Source organism: Aspergillus karnatakaensis (assembly GCF_047715665.1).
Source record: "Aspergillus karnatakaensis strain CBS 102800 unplaced genomic scaffold BJY04scaffold_93, whole genome shotgun sequence".
NCBI classification, from domain to species: Eukaryota; Fungi; Ascomycota; class Eurotiomycetes; order Eurotiales; family Aspergillaceae; genus Aspergillus; species Aspergillus karnatakaensis.
The window spans coordinates 70,881-94,566 of record NW_027395805.1 but is presented as its reverse complement, the minus strand read 5'-3'; the positions used below and the strand labels follow the sequence as shown (position 1 = coordinate 94,566).

The following is a 23,686-nucleotide window of genomic DNA, read 5'->3' as shown; positions in this document are numbered from 1 at the left end:
TACAACCAATCATTGATTGCCTTCCGGGAACCTGCAACGGGGTTCGAGACCATGTTGACCACACAGAACTGTGGGTGGCATACTTGTCCCGACCGGCGTCGCCCCTTTATACCCACTCAAAGAGATTGGATCAAAGCGGACGTCAAGATTCGGGTTTGTTGCAGCGATTGGTTACCTGACAGTCCAGGGCGTCGCTACAGGGGGTATATCAGCTGAACGCTGGTTGTCGCAAAAAGTAGTAACAAGAATCCTAGGAAATCCGATATAAGTCAGTTCCATTTCGAAAGAAAAGAAAGACCACGCTGAAGATGAGCGACCGCATAACACCAAAGACCTTGCCGCCCAGGAACGTCGCCAGCGGTGCAATGCACTTGAGCAGCGATAAATGCGAAGACCTTGAGGATGCCAGGTCCCCAGACGCCAATTCAAGCGACGCGCTTAGTGACGGCCAGAGTAACAAAGACCCATACCTTGTAACATGGTGCGGCACAGACGACCCTGACGACCCTAAAAATTGGCCCAGGAGCCTTAAGTGGAAGAACACATGGGCCGTGTCCCTGTTTGTCTTTATATCTCCTGTCTCCTCATCTATGATTGCCCCCGCATTACAAGATCTAGGCGAGAGCTTAGGCATGCAGACCGAACTTGAGGTATACTTGTCGCTGGCTATCTTCATTCTTGCCTACGCTGTAGGACCTATCTTCTTTGGGCCTGCATCAGAGCTATACGGGCGTATGAGACTACTGCAGGCTAGTAATATATGGTATCTGGCGTGGAATCTGGGCTGCGGATTTGCAACGACCAAATCCCAATTCTTTGGGTTCCGCTTCCTTGCGGGTATTGGTGGCAGCGCTCCGCTGGCGATTGGAGGAGGCTGCATTAGGTGAAACGCCACCCACCGTGCAAGGCACTAATGCTAATGTGTTGCAGTGACATGTGGAGCGCTGAGGACCGTGGCAAAGCCATGGGCATCTACACTCTAGGCCCGATTCTTGGTCCGGTGGTCGGGCCTGTTGCCGGCGGCTTCATCGCCCAATACTCTACGTGGCGTTGGGTATTTTGGTCCACCTCAGCAGCAGCCCTTGGTATCCAGGCCATTGGGTTCGTCTGGCTGCGCGAAAGCCACCCAGCCACGCTGCTTCGGTATCGGCGGAACCGCGTGGCCAAAGAGACTGGCAATGAAAGGTTACATACTGTTGTACAGCCTCAGACATTTGTCTACACACTTGCTGTTGGGTTTTGGAGGCCGATTAGGCTATTCTTCACGCAACCCATCATATTTTGCATGGCCATTTACATGGCTTACTTATTTGGCACCACCTATCTCTTATTTGCAACGTTCCCCGACGTTTGGACTGTGGTATACCACGAGGACCCTGGGATCGGCGGGCTCAACTACATATCTATAGCTGTTGGGTCCTTTGCTGGACTTTTCTTTAACGTCAAGGTTATTGACCCGATCTACAAGTCCCTCAAGGCTCACAGCCATAATATTGGTAAGCCTGAGTTTCGCATGCCCTCCGTGGCGGCAGGCTCTGTCATGTGCACTATCGGGCTCTTTTGGTATGGCTGGAGCATTGGGCAAGTGCACTGGATTATGCCTAATATTGGCGCCGCTATATTCACAGGAGGCACTATATCCTGCCTGCAGGGCATGCAGATGTACATTATCGACAGTTATCAGACTTACGCTGCCAGTGCCATGGCCGCCTGCGCTATTCTGCGCAGTTTAGCGGGCTTTGGATTCCCTCTCTTTGCCCCTTACATGTATAGGGCTCTTGGATATGGATGGGGCACCAGCGTGCTGGGGTTCTTCAGCATCGGCTTTGGCTGGATGGCGCCCGTCGTCATGTGGTACTATGGGCCCAGATTACGTGCTATCTCCAGGTACGCGGCAGGGTAAGTAGCAGAGGGCCAGAAGGGGGTAGATTCTACTCAAGCCTAGCGATGTTGGAAGAAATGATGAACAAGAAGCGTAATTTTCACGCGTGACCTCTTGCAGGTGCCGAGGCCCACAGCCACTCCTGCAATATATATATGTATTCGATTACGGAAGAGAACGAATGAGAAGTGTACTGCACTATAGCTATCTTCCAGTATACGGAGGCCCCTGTAAGGGCACGCAACATTTTTGTTCGATGTAATGTATATAAATCGGATAATATAGCGCTCGGTACTTGTCCGGAACCCGATGACCCCCTAGGGCTCCCATTCGTGCCCCATGCTTGGCCACTTGACGTCACAGCCCTTCAAAAAGCGCGATAAAACCGGGCGTAGGCCTAGGTATGTTGTCTATAAGCTAAATACTGTTTGAAGCTTATGCTGTATGAAAGACGATGGCCTCAACTCGCCTTACCAGTTTCGAAGGAGTCTTTACTACCCTGGTAGAGGATATCAAAGCTCAATGCGTTGAGCAGTATGAACTCCCACCTCGAGTTTGGCAATGGTTCGAGAAGGTATGCACGTATCAAGCTTTTCTGTATCACTTTGCTTCTTTGTCTCACTTATTTTGCTGTAGTCATTGAACCACAATGCGCTCGGTGGAAAGTGCAATCGTGGGCTTTCCGTGGTCGACGCGGCACGGCTCCTCCTCGAACGTGATTTGACGCCAGGTGAGTATTTTCAGACGGCTACGCTAGGCTGGATGGTCGAACTCCTGCAAGCTATGATGCTCGTCCTTGACGATATCATGGACGGGTCGGAAACGCGCCGCGGGAAGCCAAGCTGGTACCTTGTGCCTGGCGTTGGCATGATTGCCGTCAATGACGCGCCCATGCTAGAGAGTGCTATTTACCTTCTACTGAAGAAGCATTTCCGCGAGCATCCAGCATATGTAAGGTCGATGCACTCTCCACCGCCAATCATTCACCAGAGGCTTATGTTGTATGTTAGGTGGACATGATGGAGCTGTTCCATGAAGCCTCGTTCCGAACCGAATTAGGGCAGACTTGCGACTTGTTGGCCGCTCGTCAAGACTCGGTGGGCATGGATTTTGCGGCCTTCAATCATGACGCGTATAGCCAAATGGTCGCCTACAAGACGGCGTACTATAGCTTTCATCTCCCGGTCGCCCTCGCAATGCTTTACTGTGGCTGTGCCTCGTCTCGAAACTTAGAGCAAGCTGAGAGCATCCTAGCGGCTATGGGGACCTACTTTCAGGCGCAGGATGACTACCTTGATGTTTTTACCGACTCAAACATACTGGGAAAGGTCGGCACTGACATCGTGGACGGCAAGTGCTCCTGGCTAGCGGTCCAGGCCCTCGAACGGTGCAATGTTAAACAAAGGCGGGTGCTCGAAGAGAACTACGGTCGCAAGGAACATGCTTGCGAAGTCAAAGTCCAGGCCGTCTTTCATGAGCTTAAACTGAAAGAGGTATACACCGAATACGAGGATGGCAAAGTTGCCGAGCTCCGACAAATGATTGACAAGGTCGATGAGACCGAGGGCTTGAAGAAGAGTGTCCTGTCCGATTTTTTGAGTAAGATTCATAAGAGGGACAGGTAGTACGTCTCCTTACTGCAAGAAGATTATGTTCCAACGGCGCATACCTTGAGATCGGCATTGGTGCAATGATCATGGCGTACAGCTCGAATCCGTTGACGACATGTGACCGTTTCCATTAAGTTCGTAGGCTACACGTCTAATACCTGAACCGTCATCTCTCTACTATCGTCCGTAGAGGTAGATGACCATGATATCTAGTCCTCAGCAGTGACCATGATTCCGGACTCGTCCAAACAAGAAGCGGTGGTTTGCGATGTATTAATATTCTGTATGAAGCTATTTTGCATATAACAATGATGGAAGCTAAGCACACATGCCACTATCGCGCACAATTGCACCCGGTTTGGTGGCAGACATATGGATCAAATATCGTCCTTGCGGACTCGGTTGAGCTTGAAGCCAGTCTAGGTGATATTAAGCGTTCAAAACAGTGAGAGTGCGCTATGGACGTGTTGACTTCGCGCGATTAGTACGAGTCGAAACGGCTCCGTCTTTGACCCCTTGGCGAGAGCTCTCCATCTATCTGCGAAAGTCTCCTGTAAGCCTGAGGGAGAAAGTACGAGGTGATATCGATCTCATCATCTTTAATAGCCAGGGCGAAGAAGGCTTGGAAACCCCGCTTAGTCCGCAGCTCTTCCTCCGTGACCATCCCACGCACCACATTCAGATATGCCTGTGCGTCTAGACCTTGTCCGCGGCGCTCCAGGAATCCAGTAACTGTCTGAATTGCAGCCAAATCACTCTCGGAGTGCTTGCTCACTTCCACTTGCAACTTTACGTGGGGTTGAGCGTAGCTGGGGTGGATGTCAAAGTAGAAAGTTATGCCGCTGATGTTGGCATTAGAAACAGTCCCGCTCCGTCCGTTTGGCAGACCGGGTCCACTGTAGACGCATGGGAAGACTGTTGGCTCGTCTGAAGTAGGGAAATCTGCTTTCAACCCACGAATACCGTACCATAGATCCCTTAGCTGGTCTAGCGTACGTTGCGGTGCAGGTTTTCTTCCTCCGAGAGTCATCACATTTGTAATCTGATCAAAAGAAGCACTGCGTGACGTGACATAAATCTTGAACCGAGAGGCCTCCGGCTTACAGCAATCAATGGCAGTCGTACCTAGAACTGTGAGTTGCTTTCCGTGGGGATCTGTCTCAATGAAGTCTCGAACTGCATGCAGACAAGCCAGAGACACATTCTTGCCGTACGCATCGCGCATGGCTGTTGGAAAAACCTCGTGGAGCATGTTCTGGATCTGCGACGGGGCTCGAGTCATCAAGCCTGCCATGACTTCTACGGAGTCCCTATCGGCAGCAGTCTCCAAACCCACCAGAATTGAGGAGCCCGCGGATCTGCGTGTTTCCCCGTCTATGAGGCTTGGTCTGATATGAGCGGCAAACCTCCACAGGAGAGATAAGTCGGTAGTCGGAAATCTGTCTCCAATCTCCCATAGCATCTCTTTGGCAGCCATTTCGTTCAACGGGTCTGCTGGCGTTCCCGTCAGAGACCCTATAGCCTCCACGTAATGGCGGATCAATACTTTGCAGTTTGGGCCGGTGCCCCATCTCCAGCTGTAACTGATTGGAGAACCATCACCGATACCGGGAGCGATACGGCTCCAGAAATTTGGAGCAGCAGTCACAGGCTTTGGACCCATGCGCGGGACTACAAAGAATCGGTGGAATAGCAACAACTCGATCTGGCGCTGTTCCGGGTATCGAGCTTCGTGCAGGATCCGCGCCACTTGTGAGCCCGTTACTCTCCACCAGAAAGACTGGTGTACGTCTGTGTCTGGAAGAACACGAGATAGAATAAGGAAGGTACCGAGTTGCTTATCCAGGTCCAGGGACCTTAACTATTGCGTCAAGGCGAGTTAGCGTGCATCCAGTGGACTTTCCGAGTTGGAACCTGCCTGGATTTCTTGATCAGGAGACTCCTTAATCTCACTTCCAGTAGCCCTTGCATCATGAACTAGAATTGAAGGGGTCATTCTTCTGGCTGTGAAAGGGATGCAAACAAACTAGAAAATAGAGAGAAGGTGTGGTCTATCTGAGATGTTTCCTCGTGCTGTGCACTCCGCCACATTTACAGATACCTGGGGCCATGATTGAATGGACGGAGCAACATTGCTCGGGAAAGGCGTCGGGAACTATCGCTCTCCGCTCGGGTTTTACTGACATGACAAGGAGTCCGGCGGATTTTGTTTCCAGTCCTGTTTCTTCGGACCTTGTCTTCACTGGCCAGAACCCAGCACCCCGACGACACCCGGGATACCCACGCTGGGGCCGGTGATTACAGGGTCGACTAGCCCGTGGACGCCAGTACCAGTATGATGCTGTTGTATTGCAGGTAATAGATGACCTAATGACCTATGTTCCCTTTTTTGGGACCCATACTATTCATTACGAAGTTCTTTGACACGTTGTTAGATTGCTTTACAGTCGGTGTGCTGCGTTTATAAGGCATTATGAAGTTGCAAAGGTACAATGTAAGCCATATAGTATTTACGACTACCCTACATTTTTCTTTGTACAGGATCACTTACACAGCCTTTGGAAGCTTCAGATCGGCCGGTTCGGAAATACCAGGGAAACTGACATCCAATATATATATTTCTTATCGGAACTTGCGTGCAGCGGTGGCCAAGTCATTTTGCAAATGGGGTCAATATGAAAAGCACCCCTTAGTAACGGAAATCTTTTTTTTTCATTTTCCTTCATTCGCACCTTTCTTTTTACTTTCATTTAGTACCATCAGAGTCGCAAATGACAAACGAAGTAGCGTAGGGTCTGGGATCAACAATTCACCTCTATCCAGTCCTTCAGTTCACCAACTGTAGGGCAATTGAGAAAGAGAGAACTCTTGATATCAATGCCGAGGTCGCTACGGAATTTTTCAGAGAGCACGAGCGACATGAGTGAATCGATCCCAAGTTGAGAAAACAACGCGTCAGAAGTCAGGTCGGTCAGCCGTATGTTCGTTTCGTCTGCGATGATGCGCAAACACTGGCTGATCAAGCTGGCCTCTACCTCCTCTTTATCTTCATTGCTGCTCTCGCTCGAAGGGGATGCGATTTGCGTGATTGTCGTAGTGGGTACTTCTTCCTGGCCTCCCTTGGCGGTTGACGGAACGACGTCCACCAGTTGACTGGTCAGTGCGGTTGCCTCGACTGAAACTATATCCTTGCTCCTTTGAGTTACAACGGAGCCCAGTCCGGGGATCATAGGATTGTGGTCACGATGAGTGTCTTGTGTCGCTGTTGTTGCTGTGGGCGCCGAGAAGAAACGATCCATCAGCAAGCGCGGCACACGGCGAAATCGGATTTGACTGAGGACCCCAATAATCTCTTGGTCTCGCAAAATATATACGTCACCTGCATACATCTGCATGCTCCCTTTTTCAAGAGGGAGTGGAAACATGCGCACGTAGCTCTGATACTCGACACCTGCCTCAAGTGGCTCCAACACACGGAAACTGTCACTTCCAGGCGTAACATAGAAGTAATCTGAAGAATTGGATGCATCGCTTCCGTTCATGATTAAGCCTGCGAGATGGCAGACTGGGTCTATCCAGTGCGGCGGGGTGTGATATTTGCCCTGGTGTTCAAAACTGAGCGTCACATTCGCGAACGCTTCATAATCGTGCAAAACGACAGTGTCAATGCCACGGTAGCTCTCTGCATAATCCACGACGTTCTTAAAGAGTGTGTACACCATGTTTCTAGAAAGTCGGTTCGCCTTGCCTTCGATAGCCATTTGGTGGAGTGTCGCAATGCGACCGACAATAAGATGTGCTACTCTGGTCCACTCGGCCTGCCAGTGTAAAGGGTCCTCGAATCGAACCACTGCTGATGCGAACGTCTCCGGGGAGCACTTCCCCGTCTCAGGGTTGACATTGGACCATGCTAATGTCATTGAATTGCTATCCAAGTCCAGGTTAGCCTCCAACTGGATGGGCTGAGAAGAGCCCTTGGTCTTGCTGGCGACCTGTGCGTGTAGGACCTCCAAACTGGTGACATTCATGTACAGTCTCTTGACATCGGGTACAAGCCGGCGATACAGGTAATCGCCTATGGTTAATGCCATATCGGTCCAAATAGATGATGTTGCCACACCACAGGAGTTCATCTTATGTCCCCAGACTGCAGCTAGAAAATCGGGATGCTGCAAGTCGGAGAGAGTAAGCATCGTGGCCGTTCTAGCTTCAACAGTTTCACGGAGCACTTGATGGATAAGAGAAGAGCAGATTTGTGGAATTGTTGGCATAGATTGGGGCTGCCCCGCCCTACCATGCTGGAGGAATTGACCCCCATGCTTGAGATGGGCCTTGTCTAGAGTCCATGTACCAATATAGGGAATCCAGTAGTTGGTGTTATTCCAACCGTAATGGGGAATACCGTTTATTAACGACAAGGCGGCCTCGTGGGGTTTGAAATACTCTTGCCAGCGTGGCGTAGCACCAGCAAGATGCAATGTGACAAGACTCTTGGCAATGGTAGTCATATTCTCTTCATTCCGACGACACGACGATGTAACGCGAGACTGAGGAATCAATTTCCGCACGAAGCTGACGCAGATAGGGTGCGGGCCACATTCTATCCAAAGTGTGTTGTTATCAACAATGCCGAGATTGTGAGCAGCCTCGATAGCGTCGACAAAGTTGACAGCACTGCGCGTGTGGTCCCGAATGTACTCGGCATTGATTGTCTTGCCATCGAACACAGTCCTGCCAAGCAGAGTTGACAAGACGGGAATACTTGGAGCCTTGAAATGCACCCTTTCCGCTAGTTCGTGGAGCTCACTGAGCACTGGATCCATCTGGGCCGTGTGATAGGCAAATGGAACGGCTAATAGCACGCACTTGTAGCCCTTGGTCTCCAGTGTTTGTTGAATCAAGCTGATCTCGTCCTTTGGACCCCCAATGACTGTATCTTGGTGCGTGTTTTTGCATGTTATTGTATAGGTGGATTTTGCGGTGTTGGCATCGCTCCTCAGAACTTGTTCTAGGTCTTCTGGGGCAGCAGCGACAGAAAGCATACAGTGACTTTGAGAAGCACAGAGCTTCTCTAAAAGCTGGCCACGGCGTCCAACGAGACTCAACACATCAACAACAGACAGGACGCCAGCAACAGCCAGTGCTGAGTATTCTCCAAGACTGTGACCGATGACAGCACTGGGTCGGATATCGAGCACTGACCAGTAACGGGCAAGCGCAATCTCGAGAACGACAATGCTGAGGTGGCACGTAACTGGGGACTCAACGCCCTCCTTCAGATCCAAGCTTCCGGTAATAGTAGGTACCACTGAGTGATAGCCTAGGCGTTGAACGAGTCTGTCAAGTTGATGGACCTGCCCTCGGAAGACTGGAGAATCGTCGAAGAGGTCCTGCCCGATGCCCCGGGTCGAAGATGCCTGCCCAGTAAAGGTGAAAACAACAGGGGGTGTCTCCAACGAAATACACCGATGGACATTGGTATGAGAATCATCCTGGAGGCAGGATTGCAGGAACCTCTGTACACCAGAGATAGTGCTTGCGACTGTGGCAATACGCAGGGGGTGATGTATGCGCCGGCTGCACAGAGTATAGGAGAGATCACCAAGGTCCACCTGGGGGTTCTTCTCTAGGTAAGACACCATATTGTGTATATTTGCCTGTAGTGACTTCTTGCTCTTGGCGGATATGACTATAGGGTGCATTGAACGAGTGCACACGCTGCCAGTGCAGACTCTGGATCTTTCAGGGCCGTCTTCCAGGAGGAGCGTAGTGTTACCCCCATGGGCGCCAAAGGAGTTAACCAAAGCGCGACGCGTTGTTCCTGGGGGTCTTGGCCACGGCGTTAAAGTCATATCAAGCCCTGCGTTGCGCCTATCCAAGTCCTTGGGAATAGTTGGATTGACCTCCGTCTTGATTCCAATATGTGGGGGCAGTTGTTCCTTTTGAAAACACAGTAGCGTCTTAATTAGAGATGAGATACCGGCTGCAGCCTCCCCGTGTCCTATATTGGCTTTGACTGCTCCAATATGGAGCCGCTGATCTGGACGTCGACGCGGCGTGAGTGGAGCAAACACATCAAGAACCGACTCAGATTCAGTAGCGTCACCAGCCTGGGTACCAGTACCATGTATCTCAACATAACTCACATCAAGAGGACTGATTCCAGCCTTATAAAGAACCTGACGATAGTTCTCTTTCTGAGTCCCTGCGTGCGGGTGTGTGATGGAAATAGCTTCAGCACAGTGGTTTGTCGCGGCTGAAAGAACTGTAGCTAAAATCTGATCATTATCAGCCTGTGCATCCTCAAGTCTCTTGATCACAATAGACCCGATGCCATCAGCCCGACAATATCCATCAGCCTCTTTATCCCACACTTTGCACTGCCCAGTCTTGGATAGGAAGTGAGCATTGCAAAGACCAGCATAATTATCAGGATCAGTAATCACATTCAAGCCCCCCGCAATAACAGAATCAGCTTCGCCTGCCCAGAGTGCACCGCAGCCAGCATGTACTGCAGCCATTGAACTTGAGCAAGCTGTGTCAATGTTAAAAGAGGGCCCTGAGAATTTGAAAAAATAGTTAATACGTCCTGTGGCGAAACCTCGTGTTCCACCGGGAACTGCATAAGTGCCGATATTTTGTGACGCGTTAAGCTCGCGCCAGTCGTCGCTGGCCTGCCCATAGTATACACCAATACGGTTGGGTTGCGTTGATCGGGTGCGACCTGGAACAACACCCGCCATTTCCATAGCTTCATAGGCGGTTACCAGAGCCAGCCGCTGCATCGGGTCGGTTTCTTCGGCCTGTTTCGTGACAGTGCCGTTAGCGTTACCTCGTAAAGATGGACGGGAATAGGCCGATCCAGGGGTCAAATGCCGGTGAGTGGAGAAGAATGTACCTCTTTGGGAGACATGTTGAAGAACGCAGCATCGAAAAAGCCGGGATGGTCAATAAAATTTCCAAAACGAGTCTGAGTAGCATTATCAGTCCTTCCGGACGGATCGAAATGCGCATCAAGATCGAATCTGTCGTCTGGGACTGTTGTATGGGCATCGCGACCTTGCTCTAGGAATTTCCAGAAGTCCTCAAGGTTATTCGCGCCTCCAGGCATACGGCAACTCATACCAACAATGGCCAGTTTAGAGCCGGCATAGGAATTGGGATGCCGGTCACCAAAATCTCTATAGCTCCAGTCGATGAGATCGTTCCGCTGGATTTCAATCGACGTACATGCGGCCTTGAGAGTTTCCATCATGCCCTCGAAAAGTACCGACGTCCTGAAGGTGTCGGCTTGTAACTCATGCCGTGTGTTAGAAAGACCAGAACCAACCTTATCAATAATGTTGGCGGTGACATTATCCAAATAGATGGTACCTGTAATAAGTTCTGTGACGATTTCCTCGAATAATTCAGCAGCGGTCGCCGCAAGGAAGGGCTTGCCTGTCTGAGACGAGAGGAGGACATGCTGCACTGGGCGCGAAGGCGGGATCAAACTTGATGTTTTGTCGAGAACGTCGCAAATATCTTCCTGTCCGTAGATGTGGGACGCATGGCACAGCCCGTCATAGACGGGGAGAGCAAAGGATTTGGAGTACCTCAGGCTATGGGAAAGCTGGAAGGCTTTCTTGATGCGCGACGGTGGTCCGCTGATACTCACAGAGGTTTTGTCTGCCGCACTGATGAAAACCTTCGTCAGCTCCGGCTCCCCCGACTTTGCATTAAATTCTGATAACTCGGTCTGGACATCTTCCGCCTTCATCCCGGTAACAACATGAGCCCAGCTCTGTGGCATGCCATCAGGTTGTGGTGCCTCGAGCTTTCGAGAAAAGTCATCGACGTAGACCCCTAAGCGAAACGAGACTCTTAGACTCTCCGCTCCATTCTTGAGCAGCTCAGCGAGCGTATTTGATAATGCCACGGCTGCACCAGCAAGGAGGCCAATACTCAAGCCGGCGAGAATGGCTGGAGAAGACACAAGATCTAATTCTACATCATTCGCCTCGTGTGCTCTTTGAAATGAAGTATCATTCGGTTAGTATGTGTCTTGCCTTGCCGTGTTCTGATGGCGGGAACTCTCACCCGATGAAATGACCAAGTTGCAATACAACCAATAGGGCGCTTTCCATTGCTGCTCCCAGCCCACCTTCACGGAAGTCACCGTGTTCTGCCAGGGTCAAGACGGATTCAAAATGTGGGACTTGGTTCTGTAAATATTGCGGAAGCTTGGAGATCTCATCTCGAAGTACCAACGTCGCTTCATGGACAAAGGCGCTCAATAAACGAAATCGTCGGTCTTGGCTTTGTCGGAGCAGATTGCGCAGCAGGAGCTTCAAGTCATCACTCGGGAATTCGTTTCCAAAAAAGACAAGCTTGTGTCTTCTGTTGCACGGGAAATCTGCCATGGGTTTCACCTCAGCCGCCTCGGTATGGGGGTTGCCTGCCATCGCTGCAAGGTGCTATTCCTATGCTAATCTTCTGCTTGAGCGAGGACCACGGCAATTTCAAAGTAGAAAAAAAAAAAAAAGGATCAATAAACCAAATCCAATATTCACTGGGCTATTCAGCGTCTAGATAATGAGGGTTGGGTATTCTCAATTTTTTGGCGCCGGGGTTGGAACCAAACCAATGGGCGTTGCTAATGGGCCTCTATCCGTATAAGGCACTATTTAGCTCAAGATAAGCTATGCGTTCTGATTTCTGCTGGCGAGCGGAGTCCGAATGTCTTAGTCGCAGGGAATCCATGGTAATGACTTGCAAACCCCGACGAGGGCTCACCACCGGACCACAAGGGGTACAAGCAGTGGACTATACACGGAATACCGACCGGGAAGTTACACTGCTTCCCGGAGAAAGAATCCGAGAAGCGTGTAACCCGGTAGGCAAGGGACTCCCTGCAACCCTGGCCGGGGTCAGCGTGTTTCTTAGGTTACATTATGCGGGGCAGATAGATTTGTCGTGCCGGTAGAGCTATGCAAGCACATGCCGATTGGGTACCTACCATAGGCCATCTGCAGCTCGCACCTACTAGTTTAATACATTCAACACTATGGACAGGGCAACTAGTCAAGGCGTTCCTCAGCTCAGCTGCACTGGTTGCCGCGACCGCAAGCTAAAGTGCGATAGACTCGTCCCATGCGGCAATTGCATTTCTTATGGCGTCGCATGCGTACCAGTTTATCGACGGAGATTGCCACGAGGCCGCTACGCCTCCACTGCACGTCAAAGATCACCATCTAGTACATGTGACAATGATAAAAGCCAGGAATCGACAGACCTGGAGCTTGATACACAAGCGTTGGAGTTTGAGGGCTTTATTACTGGTTTAGGCTCCGTGGCAACGACAAGGGGGTTATCCCCGCGCTCAGTAAGTTCGTTCAACTCGAGATGCAGGCGTACCTCTTCGTACAGCCTCTAGAGTAATCAGGTATAAAACAGAAGCTGAGGTCATGGTCCCAGCGATCAGAAAATTCCCACGCACGATCCCAGATTCCCGCTTTTTCACCTCGCACAAGTATCCCCGCGTATAGCGACCATCAAGGCCCCGGAGTTTATGAACCACAGGACCCTCAAAGAGGCTTTACCATTAAGGTATGCTTGATCTAGCCAGTATGAAACTGGTGGAGTGCGCATTCATTACCAATGAGCTGTGTATTGACAAGAACGACCATGCCAGGAGCCGCGGGTACTCGATGCCAGAGGCACCAATTTGCGGAATGACGGCATCACATATCAGAACTTCTCAGAACCAGTGCCATCAGATGCTTGTCATGTTAGGAGCAGCCCATTTGTTCTGTTCGGCTCGGATCAAAGTTTTGAATTGTGTGCTCGACGCAAGATACCGGCAGCAGAATTATGTCAAGTCTACCTCGAAAACGTCGACCCGCTAATAAAGCTCCTTCACCGTCCAACATTACGTAGCTGGATGATTCAGGGAGGAACATATTTGACATACCCTATCAACCATCCCTCACTTGAAGCCCTGAGGCTCGCAGTATGCTATGCTGCTACAGTGACGATAACTGAGGACCAAGCTCAGGTTCTATTTCATACCAGCAAGATAGACGCGCTATCAGCATGTAGAATGGCCTGCGAGGCCGTGCTGTCTGTGTCGGATTTACTGGTTTCTCGTGATATCATCACACTTCAAGCCTTTGTGTTGTACCTTGTACGTGCAGGTCGATTAGAATCGCATCAAACATGCATTGCTGACTTGTTCACTATAAAGCTTAGTCGGCGCGCGCATGACAAGCATATGGCTGTCTGGAACTTGATAGCTGTGGCCGTCAGGAGCGCTAGGTTTCTCGGTTTACACCAAGGCGTAGGAGGACCAAATACTCAGGACCAATCATTCTTTAACCAACAGACACAGAGTCGACTTTGGTTGACAATCTGCTTGATTGATCTACAATCGTCTGCCGGTCAGCAATACGAGCCTCTAATCACTTATCGAGAAGCAGCTGCGGCCCTAACCTTCGTACAACATATCGATGACTCTGATTTCGACCCTTCAACGACAAACTCGGTCCCAGACCGCGAAGGAGTTACTGACACCACATTCACTCTGATTAACTATCAAGTAGAGCTTGCGGGTATTCGGCTGAACCTGCCTTCTCTCCATCCAACCGGCGTCTGGACAAGCGCAGGTGACAGGGCGGCTGTTTACTCAGATAAACCCCATGACCAGCCGATCCCAGAGGCTTCAGTTCGTCTCTTTGAGCAAGCATCCCTCCGCCTTTTGCACCTCTGCATCCCTGATACCTCTGAGTACGCATGGTTCACATACCACAGCATAAAGGGCCTAGTGGCCGCAGTTTGCGTTAAGGCGCTTAGTACCAATGAACGCCGAGGAAAGCTAGAGCTTCTATATCAAGCGCTAACTCATCTGAAAAACACTCAGATTATTCGAGATGATGCGCGTAGTGCAGGGTATCGGTGGTATTTAAATATGCCTTGGTCTACTCTCACTATAGCGATCATCGAGTGCAGCCGCTGCGAAGACATGGCCCTCGTATATCGTGCATGGCCACTCGTCGAGGAATGGTATCAAATCTACGAGCACAGCGGAAATAGAGTCATCTCGCCAGAGGTGGTCATATTGATGCAGCGGATGCAAGCAACATTCCAAGCAACATTCCAAGCAAGGCATCATAGCGGCCAGCAGGCCGGCGGAAGACACACTAGTCGAACTCCATCTGAGCATACCGTACCAGATCCGACTCCGGTTGTACTTTCGGCTACTGGCATGGGTTTTAAAGAGGTTACAGGATCATGGACCGAGGCAGATTTTGCTTGGACAGGGTCCGAAGATGTTTTCCTAGCGCAGACTTCAATTGGCTGATACGTCTACTACTACGACATATATGGGACTAGGGGGGTGAACTCAGTTCTACCATGAAAAGAGCCAATCTTGTACATTTCAACGCCAAGAGAACGAGTACGCCAGAGAGAAACATTGAAGTAATGCCCCGAAACATTGCGGATTTCATTTCGTTGGCTGATATAGACATTTTTGTCTGAATATGCCAAGATGTTTCACTGTGCCTTGCACTCATATACAAAGGCTACTGGATGGCTGGAAGCTATTAGTGGTTGGGAGGAAACATTATACAGCTGACTGGACTTTTCAAAAAGGAAGCATGGGGGCATCAGATGTCCGTAATAGCTTTTTGACTAAGAATAGTAGGAAGAAGAAGAATCTCAAAACCCATTTGTGCCGTATCATATGGCGACTGACGCGGGATCTGAAACTCAGTCTATTTGGACTAGAAAGTCATAGATACTCTGCGAAGGTTATCCCACCAGTTAGCTCTAACATCCATTACTTTCTATCGCTACCTGATCTTCTCAATATGACTCGGTATAAGTATGGGTATATGGATGTCCGGTCAGCCTCAACGGCCAAAAGCAACTTAGATTCTTTAGACTTGGGTACAAAGGTTGCTGAGCTGTACATCTTTCGCGGTGGCGCTGTATCCCATTCCTCTATGCACCCAAGTCATTAGATGTCCTCAAAATCAACTATCTCGGCCCTAACAATCTCTAATGTTGCTCTCAATTTATCTTTCAGGAGTGGCTCTAATGTCGTTAAAAAATCTCCACCCTCCTTCATACCACGACCAGCTGAGATGGCGCGGCTCTTGCTTGATTGTATTATTCTTTCGATAATGTTCCCGACTCGGGTAACCTCGCTCAGAATCACGCTAGAGACTATGTTCCGCTTGACAGAGCTGTCTGGTCGGAATTCACCTACGCAAACCGGCATATCTCTAGCTATGGCTGCTGTGGTAGAGCAGCAGTCGGTAGCGTTATCGCAGTGGTTTTGTTCATCGCTTCCTGATGGCGGGGTTCTCCGGCACAATAGAAATTGTCGGTATGCGTCTATAATGCCGTTGCAGCAGACGAGGGTGAGCAGAATTAAGTCTGGTGAGTTGAGCCCGTTAGGCTCCTTCAGGAGACCCGACAAGTTACGGATAGCCATGCTGGTGACCGTTAATATTATGTCAATGCCCGGAGCAGGCATTATAGAAGACACATGTAGGCTTTTCAAGGTCGATAAGACAACTTGAATGTTCGCCGAGGGGTGTGCTGCCCTCATTTCCTCGGACCCAGCAGCGCTAGAAGTTTTGTCGTCTAGTTGAGACTCCGTCGGCTTCTTTGACAGAGCCAACAGGGCTGAGTCCACCGCTGTAGTTGTGGGAACGTAAACACCTCGTTTATTTGTGCCACCATCCCCGAGTCTTGAGAGGAGGGAGAAGTCTAGGCATGACTCGTGGGGAGCGAGGTATGATCTTTGTGCCATGCCTCCCATATGGGTTACTTCGGGGGCGCGGGAGGTCAAGCTGTCCCCAGACACGGGCGATTCGTCATCGATGGATGTAAGATTAAAAGCATGGTTGCTGAAGTCTTCGGCCAGATCGTTAACGCTATGTCGCCGGGGGCTGAACACTGGTGACTTCGGTGTGTTGGTTTGTCCTGGCATGAAGTCTGTCGACAGGGGGAAGGCCTCGTCGAGGAATGCAAAATCAGGTACACTACTGCTGATGTCCTCTGCATAATTGGTAACGCTGTGTCGTCGGTCGCTCAACGCTGATGGATTAGATAGGTTCGCTTCACTTGACATGTAGTCTGCCGACATGCGTGGTTCCTGATCGACGATTGGAAGGCCAGGTATATTGCTGCTACTGAGGCCTTGTGCGAGACTGTTCACACAGTATCGGGAGGCTTTCGGGAGGACCGGTGGTGACTTGGTAAGGTTGATGGCTTGCCTGGAGACAGGCTTTCCTCGGCGTGCCAGACTATACCGGCATGCCAACCGACTGCGAACACAGCGCTGGCAGCTGGGCCGGTCACGGCTGCATCTTACTTTAGCTTGGGCGCAATTATCACAACTATCCTTGAACTTTGCGGGTCGATTGGTGGGATCCATCTTGGATTGATTGACTGATTGATTGATTGATTGATTGATTGATTGATGCCTTGTTTCATACTTCTGAGTGGGGTCAGAAGATAAATGGCAGCTCGCTGCACAGAAATCAAGGGCAACAGACTGGTGAATCAGTGGTGGCTTGCTAGGTGATGATTCATGGGATAACGACCTTACCTGTGATTAGATAGAGACTACAGGGGAAGTTCCCATTTCGGTAAAAGATATAACATCAGCAGCTAAAATAAAGAGGCTAGAGCATAAAGTCTTCTACTCACCTACAGATACTACTCAAGGTGACTCACCACTTTGAATTGCGTAACATCAAGGAATGGCTAGGTAGCGGATACTTTTTCCATGCCCTCCTGTGCCATAGTAACATTGACACCTGTAAATGCACGGTACAAAATTATAAGGCTGTTAAGTGTGCAAACCCAGGCTAATGTAACTCTGTGGTGATAAAACCACGTCATCAATCTCAACTCTGTATTTGGTTCCACATTGACAAGAACAACTACTGGTATCTCCTCTATATGTACCCTCTTGTTTCCCCTGGAATTCGGTCTGCAGCTATCGCTTGGAAAGTTAGTTGCTTGGTAATTAGCAGTCCGAACCGTGAGTCTTAGAGGAAGGCACCGCTGGTACCTGACAAAGGAGTAACATATCTTGCGACCATGACACTGCTGCCGCATGGTAGAGTATTCCGTAATCAGATGGGTTAGTTGGTAGATTGTAGGTGCCCTACTGGTTCCATACAGCATTCTCTACTGATAGTTATATATTCAATCTCGCCACACACAGCGCTGTCTAATTAGCCCGGCAATCAGCCCAACAGTAATCGACTTTCCAGCTGAATGCACGGATCAGACCTAAGTATTTCATGTTGATTAGGTATACTAAGTATGCTATATTTGGTTTTTTTTTTTTTTTACTCCTAAATTCCCGCTACAATCAGAGAATACAAGGCTCTGATGAACCTAGCCTTAGGATATTATGTATATCGTTCTTATCACACTGTATCAGTGATATCATATGGCTAAGCAGAGGATTCACAGCTTGGTCTGTGATAAAAGCCTTTTTCATATTCCTGCTTATTGTGCAGGAAGGGCGCTGAAAACAGAGTTGATTCTTTCTGGATCTTAAAATTTCAACCTTTTTTGTAGGGTGCTGATTGTATTATCTTTCCTTTTGTATTATGTTATATTCTAACTATGCGGTGATTCTACAGAAATAAAATGTCTACTGTGCTGAACCTCCTGAAACAGCGATACTATCTATAAGGATAAGGCTTCTGTGGCGTATGCGAGCCATTCTTTGTCTTGCCTCAGGCGGTTGATAACACCCTTTTCCGGAGCAAAGAGCAGCTCCAGACCCCCCCCTCCTTCTTTTTTACGGGGCAGTATAAGAATACAGCCATCCCGAAATGGCACGTGCGCACAGCGAGAGGCCTTCATCGTCCCAAGACGGGACCCCCAGTCAAGCTCGAAGAGATCCCCCATCTCCCCATTATTACTGACCTCCAGAGTGCGTTGCCAATATACTCCGAGGATAGGGGGGGTGGTGGGGGTCCATCTGCCTCCGGACATTAACGACGCTGACAAAGAAGCTCGTTGCCGTACGCGAGGCGGACAACCGTCGCGCTCGAGAGACATGACGCCACAGTGCCGCACTGTCGTCGCCCGCTGCCTCCAAACATGATGGACCGGTCCAGTGTGTCCTCTGGAAAATATCCGCCGCCGAAACGAACCGGCCTTCAGACAACGCCACCAGGTGCTTGGCGAAGACTTTGATTAGAGGCCGCATGCCAGAGCCGTCACTCACGGAGTGGTGTTTGTTGAACGCTAGAACCAGTCCACCTGTGATGAGTGTGGCGAGCCTGGTTCGAACAGGGCTTCATTGAGGGTGGTGAAGCCGTGGCTCTGGGATCATAGATGAGCTGAAGGGAAACGCCGCACATGGGAAGCGTTGGCGCTCGAGCGCCTCATAGTTGACTTCTCGCATATCCTGGGAGTGAAACAAGACCCCGGCGTTGTCCGATATTTCTAGTTGGACTGTTCCCTGCTCGTGGCTGTCCGACACGACGTGTGCGGCAATGTACGGAAACTCCTCGATCGTGTTTGCAAGGCTAAATTTGAGGTCTCGCAGTAGCGACTCTCGACACGCTGGCGAGGACAGCTGAAAAACCAGTAACACGGGGATGATTATTCGATTCTCGATCCGGTTTAGACCAGGCAGCTTAATCCATTTCGGGGTCAATGGAATGTTCGGTGTCACAAAGGTACTTTCGCTGTTTGTTGATGGGGGATTGGGCGAGAGTAAATACATGGGATGAACGCTGTCGTTCTTGTCTGGAAACCGCATGCCAATCCTATCAGAAGCTACAGGCTGAGAGGGAGCCTGGGCAAGCATTGCAGTAGCTTGATGATTGTGGATTCTGTCGCTGAGGGAAGAGAAAGGCTGGAGCGTCTGCTAAATTGCGTTGTTGGAGATAGATATGCGGTCGATGGAAACAACCGTTCAGCTTCTCCGAAGAATCTACCGCGGACAAAAGAGCATCATGCAAACGATCCTTGCCAATCGCATATAGGTAAGGGAGATTTGTGACTGGTGAAGCCACCGGCGGAGATTTTGCGTGGCAAGGGAGGAGAATGTGTCGGTCTGTCGTACCCAAGGAGCGAGCAATGGACGCAGATATGAACTTAACGCCTTACCGACCCTGCGCAGATCACTGGAGTCACTAGAGATTCCTTTCTCCTCACGGTCGCTGCTACGCTTTCGACTCTCGAGCCAATGGATTTAGAAGGGGTGAGGGCGTGGCTGCCGTTGTGCTTAGAAGACTAGACGTGGCCCTGGACGATGGTGATCCTATACGAGATCATCCGAGGAAGCAGCGCGTGTTCGGACGGTCGCACTCCTGGAGTGACGGCGCCGTCGTGTGAAATCCAGACAAGGATGATTCAGCGTGCTTACGACATGACAGGCCTGATTCCAAATGATACAGTTTATGTTGAGGCCCATGGTAAGTTTCTATGTACCGTGAGTCAATCCGGGTCGCTTACAGTATAAACAGGAACCGGCACTACTCTCGGAGACAGGATCGAGGCCACCGCTCTACATAAGCCCCTTTGTACCGGAAAACAGAAAGAAAAGAAGCTGTATATTGGAGGCGTCAAGACGAATGTCGGACATACGGAGAGTGTGGCAGGATTGGTCAGCCTGATCAAGGCCGTCTTGATGCTGGAGAAGAAGATGATACCTCCACACACGACGTTCGCCAGCCCGAATAGCAATATCCCTTTGCGAGACTGGGGCATGGAAGTGAGACTCCACCGAAATCTAACGAGGCTGCAGCTGACTCCTCTTGGTAGGTCCCGCAAAAGATGCTGAGGTGGCCTGAAGGAGCCGTTCGCCGTGTGTTGGTAAACAGCTTCGGGTATGGAGGGACAAATGCCCACACTATTCTTGACGCTGCCGAGGGGTATCTGAACAATAGGAAACAAGCAGTGGCATTGCATCCCCGACCTAACGCTGGTGAGCCGTTGTCCTGCTGGTGTTCATCAAAAAGAGATGCTGTCGGTCCGGGATAGAATTTGGCCACTTTGAACTTCTGTCCTCTGTCAATGTATGAAATCACAATTGATTGAACCCAAGTATCTGACTCGTCATTCAATTCCTTTAGGAATGCGTTGATAACCGGGTTCTTTTCGCCCGGATCTGTAGGTGGCTCATTTTTCCACTTGTAGGAGCCGCCGTTGGCGAACTTTGGGTTGGATGCGAGGAATGCAGGTTGCTCAGATAGTTCTGAAGTTGTGCTCACCCCACCTTCAGAAGGGGTGAGCTGTGACCCGGACGGGTCTCCAGCCAGACTGGATGGGGGACTGGATAAGGAACTCAGTGAGTCTTCCGGCGTACTAACCATTTTCCCAACTTGAGGTGTTATGCCTTGTGGAAGTCCTAGAGGTATGCAATTAGGCGCTGTGCATTGAAGATCTATATACTGTAGAAACCAAAGGCAAAGAAATAACAAGGACTTGATGTTTCACATCTCCCAACAACCAACATTCTCTAGTTATCGCAGGCGATCAAAGGCCACAATAGCATTGGAACGTTTCACATAACCATATATCTGTTAAAGAAACTGTGCGCTCTAGGCACGGTGTAGTATTTTCAGTGATGAATGAAGCCTGTAGGATGTATCAGGCTTTGTCTTTGCCTCCAGGTCCTATAGTTGAGAACTTGGGCTTTCCCAGGTGGTGGCTGCGTGATAAAGTATAGCTTCTTTTATTTACGTTCATATTTTGAACGCTGTAGGTTGAACCAGGGCCAGGGTAATCGTCATGTTGGCGCAACCCTCAGGGTAGTCTCGGACTTGCTGGGATCGCCCGCGCCAGCAACAGAGCTGTATAAGCAGATTCGGTGTCAGAGTTGCATTTAACAAGTGATTCCGAGCAGCTGTGATCAGGCGGTCGGATCAACCACTCCGGTGGTGCCCTTGATCCTGGTGGCGCTAGGAATCATCCTTGAGGCTTGGTCCCGAAGCTCGAGGGCCATATAGCTCTGAAACTATAAACGATGGAGTGGATATGCCTGAGGTCCGACTGCCGTTGTATACAGCTATATCTTCCTAGACTCGTGGCATCTCTACCCTAGGGTTATCGGACAGTTCAAGGGGGCTCGTGCAGTGATAATTTGCCGAGATGGTGTGAGTACATAAGTACGACCCGGAAGGCGCCGCGGAGATGCAGCATGTCTTGGAGACCCTTGATAAGGACTGATAATTAGTAGTTAACAACTTAAGATAAGGCGCTATGACCAATTGTCCAGACTGATGTGGTCTCCACAGCTTCAACCCGCATTGGCCGGAGACATACTCCAACTCCTCGATTTGCAGTTCATTTGTGTCATACATAGATACCAGCTCATGCTTCTTATATACCCTTCTTTGCCTTCTGGCACTGCCAATCTGATCACGCAGCCCGCACCACCACTTCATCATGGCAAATCTTCCCGTTATCGACGACGCCACCATTGCCAAAACACCCCTCGAGGTCGACGAGCATGGGGAGCTTCCAGCTTTGGGCGAGTCGATTGACCCGTTTGCGGAGCGATCGCTCGTATGGAAGTTCGATCTCCGTATCCTGCCTGTGCTGGCAGTCATGTACCTCTTTAACAGCCTTGACAAATCCAACCTGGGCAACGCCAAAACTGCTGGCCTAGAAGGTAACTAGTCACTGACACACTGTGCGTTGTTGCGGTAGTCTAAGCTGTCCTCTAGAAACACTTAATCTCCAAGGAAACCAGTACAACCTGATTCTCAGCATCTTCTTCATCCCTTATGTGCTGACAGCCCCGTTCCTCGCCATCGCCGGCAAGATCTACGGTCCGAACCGTGTGCTGCCATGCATGATGCTCACCTTCGGCCTGTGCACATTGCTTGTGGTCGCCGTCTTCAATTTCGGTGGCCTGCTTGCTATTCGGTGGTTCCTGGGCATGTCCGAGAGCGCATTCTTCCCTCTCGTCATCTACTACCTCACCACGTACGTCTTGCACTCTTTAAACATCCTCAACCACCCTGCTAAAAGACGTACAGTTTCTACCGTCGTGGCGAGCTTGCAAGGCGTCTCGCTATCTTCTATGCAGCCCAAAGCATCGCCTCTGCCTTTTCTGGGTTGCTCTCTTTCGGGGTCTTCCGCATCGACTCTGGGCCGCTAGCCTCCTGGCGATATCTTTTTCTGATTGAGGGTGCTGGCACAATCCTGTTTGGACTTTTTGCTCTCTGGTATCTCCCCCAATCGAGTACCCAGGCTTCGTTTCTCAGCGATGAAGAGAAATCGCTTGCCTTTACGCGCATGCAGTTGGATAGCTCTGCAGTGGTCGATGAGAAGATCAACATCCGGGAATCCCTCACCATTCTCAAGCACGGAACCAGCTGGGTAATTCTTGCAATCCAGGTCTGTCTCGGAGTTCCGCTGCAGTCGGTGCAGCTTTTCCTGCCCGTGATCATCTCCCGGCTGGGATACGGAACAGTCAAAACCAACCTTTACACCGTCGCCCCAAACGTGTCGGGTGCAGTCGTCCTTCTCATTCTTGCCTTCTGCAGCGACTGGACACGATGGCGATTTCCCTTTGTCGCTTTGGGCTTCCTATTCACATTCATCGGCATGGTGATCTACGTCGCGATCGATGTAGAACGGGACATCAACATTGCTTATTTTGCGGCCTTCATGATGACCTGGGGGACGTCGGCACCATCTGTCTTATTGGACGTGTGGTACAACAACAACATTGCCAGTGAGGGTAAGCGAGTGGTTTTCACTAGCATCGCTGTCCCGCTAGCGAACCTGATGGGCTTGGTGAGCTCGAATATCTTCCGCACCCAGGATGCGCCCAAGTATATTCCTGCCCTCATCACGACAGCAGCGTTCGGAGGCACCGGTATTATCTTGACCCTCCTATTAGGGCTGTGGATGATGTACGACAATAAGAAGCGGAATGCGGCGCAGGGCGTGAACCTCCGCGCCATCGATATTCCATCTGAGCAGCTGAAGGCTGGACCTGACAGCGCTAATTTCCGATGGTTCTATTAGATCAATACACTATGTTGTCTGTTTTCATGGTATGCGTATGCGTATGTGTATCCAGCGCCAGGTGGAGTCAGCGCCATGTTTCCGTATGCGGTTCGCTAAGCCACAAAGTAGTATAAAAGGATCATCAGACGACAGACAATCAAGCCTTCATCTTCACCCTCATCACCATCTCACTCTACCAAGC

At 50.3% G+C, this 23,686-nt stretch overlaps 9 protein-coding genes across 9 annotated transcripts; 5 read left to right on the top strand and 4 right to left on the bottom strand.

Moving 5' to 3' along the window:
* Positions 1–365: 365 nt before the first annotated feature.
* On the top strand, positions 366–1,903 carry BJY04DRAFT_233192 (MFS transporter; the record flags this gene model as incomplete). The annotated part of the gene is made up of 2 exons (XM_073719912.1): positions 366–883; positions 931–1,903. The coding sequence occupies 2 exons, from the start codon at positions 366–368 to the stop codon at positions 1,901–1,903; spliced, it is 1,491 nt and encodes a 496-aa protein (XP_073564761.1).
* A 418-nt stretch (positions 1,904–2,321) lies between these two features.
* Positions 2,322–3,740, top strand: BJY04DRAFT_172580 (FPP/GGPP synthase family protein). Its single transcript, XM_073709266.1, has 3 exons — positions 2,322–2,456; positions 2,519–2,833; positions 2,893–3,740. The coding sequence occupies exons 1-3, from the start codon at positions 2,337–2,339 to the stop codon at positions 3,505–3,507; spliced, it is 1,050 nt and encodes a 349-aa protein (XP_073564760.1). The 5' UTR covers positions 2,322–2,336; the 3' UTR covers positions 3,508–3,740.
* Positions 3,741–5,488, bottom strand: nscD (prenyltransferase nscD; the record flags this gene model as incomplete). The annotated part of the gene is made up of 2 exons (XM_073719911.1): positions 3,741–5,348; positions 5,433–5,488. 2 exons carry the CDS (start codon positions 5,486–5,488, stop codon positions 3,974–3,976), a joined length of 1,431 nt encoding a protein of 476 aa, XP_073564759.1. The 3' UTR covers positions 3,741–3,973.
* Positions 5,489–6,161: 673 nt separating this feature from the next.
* Positions 6,162–11,894, bottom strand: BJY04DRAFT_233188 (type I polyketide synthase; the record flags this gene model as incomplete). Its single annotated transcript, XM_073719910.1, has 3 exons — positions 6,162–10,295; positions 10,391–11,501; positions 11,572–11,894. The coding sequence occupies 3 exons, from the start codon at positions 11,892–11,894 to the stop codon at positions 6,294–6,296; spliced, it is 5,436 nt and encodes a 1,811-aa protein (XP_073564758.1). The 3' UTR covers positions 6,162–6,293.
* Positions 11,895–13,573: 1,679 nt separating this feature from the next.
* Positions 13,574–14,830, top strand: BJY04DRAFT_224545 (fungal specific transcription factor domain-containing protein; the record flags this gene model as incomplete). Its single annotated transcript, XM_073718003.1, has 2 exons — positions 13,574–13,657; positions 13,718–14,830. 2 exons carry the CDS (start codon positions 13,574–13,576, stop codon positions 14,828–14,830), a joined length of 1,197 nt encoding a protein of 398 aa, XP_073564757.1.
* Positions 14,831–15,490: 660 nt separating this feature from the next.
* On the bottom strand, positions 15,491–16,918 carry BJY04DRAFT_233186 (Zn(II)2Cys6 transcription factor domain-containing protein; the record flags this gene model as incomplete). The annotated part of the gene is made up of 2 exons (XM_073719909.1): positions 15,491–16,636; positions 16,766–16,918. 2 exons carry the CDS (start codon positions 16,916–16,918, stop codon positions 15,491–15,493), a joined length of 1,299 nt encoding a protein of 432 aa, XP_073564756.1.
* A 1,890-nt stretch (positions 16,919–18,808) lies between these two features.
* Positions 18,809–19,324, bottom strand: BJY04DRAFT_224543 (uncharacterized protein; the record flags this gene model as incomplete). The annotated part of the gene is made up of 1 exon (XM_073718002.1): positions 18,809–19,324. One exon carries the CDS (start codon positions 19,322–19,324, stop codon positions 18,809–18,811), a length of 516 nt encoding a protein of 171 aa, XP_073564755.1.
* Positions 19,325–19,771: 447 nt separating this feature from the next.
* Positions 19,772–20,502, top strand: BJY04DRAFT_224542 (beta-ketoacyl [acyl carrier protein] synthase domain-containing protein; the record flags this gene model as incomplete). The annotated part of the gene is made up of 3 exons (XM_073718001.1): positions 19,772–19,934; positions 19,986–20,233; positions 20,284–20,502. 3 exons carry the CDS (start codon positions 19,772–19,774, stop codon positions 20,500–20,502), a joined length of 630 nt encoding a protein of 209 aa, XP_073564754.1.
* Positions 20,503–21,897: 1,395 nt separating this feature from the next.
* Positions 21,898–23,502, top strand: BJY04DRAFT_233184 (putative MFS transporter; the record flags this gene model as incomplete). The annotated part of the gene is made up of 3 exons (XM_073719908.1): positions 21,898–22,135; positions 22,191–22,452; positions 22,506–23,502. The coding sequence occupies exons 1-3, from the start codon at positions 21,910–21,912 to the stop codon at positions 23,500–23,502; spliced, it is 1,485 nt and encodes a 494-aa protein (XP_073564753.1). The 5' UTR covers positions 21,898–21,909.
* Positions 23,503–23,686: the final 184 nt, after the last annotated feature.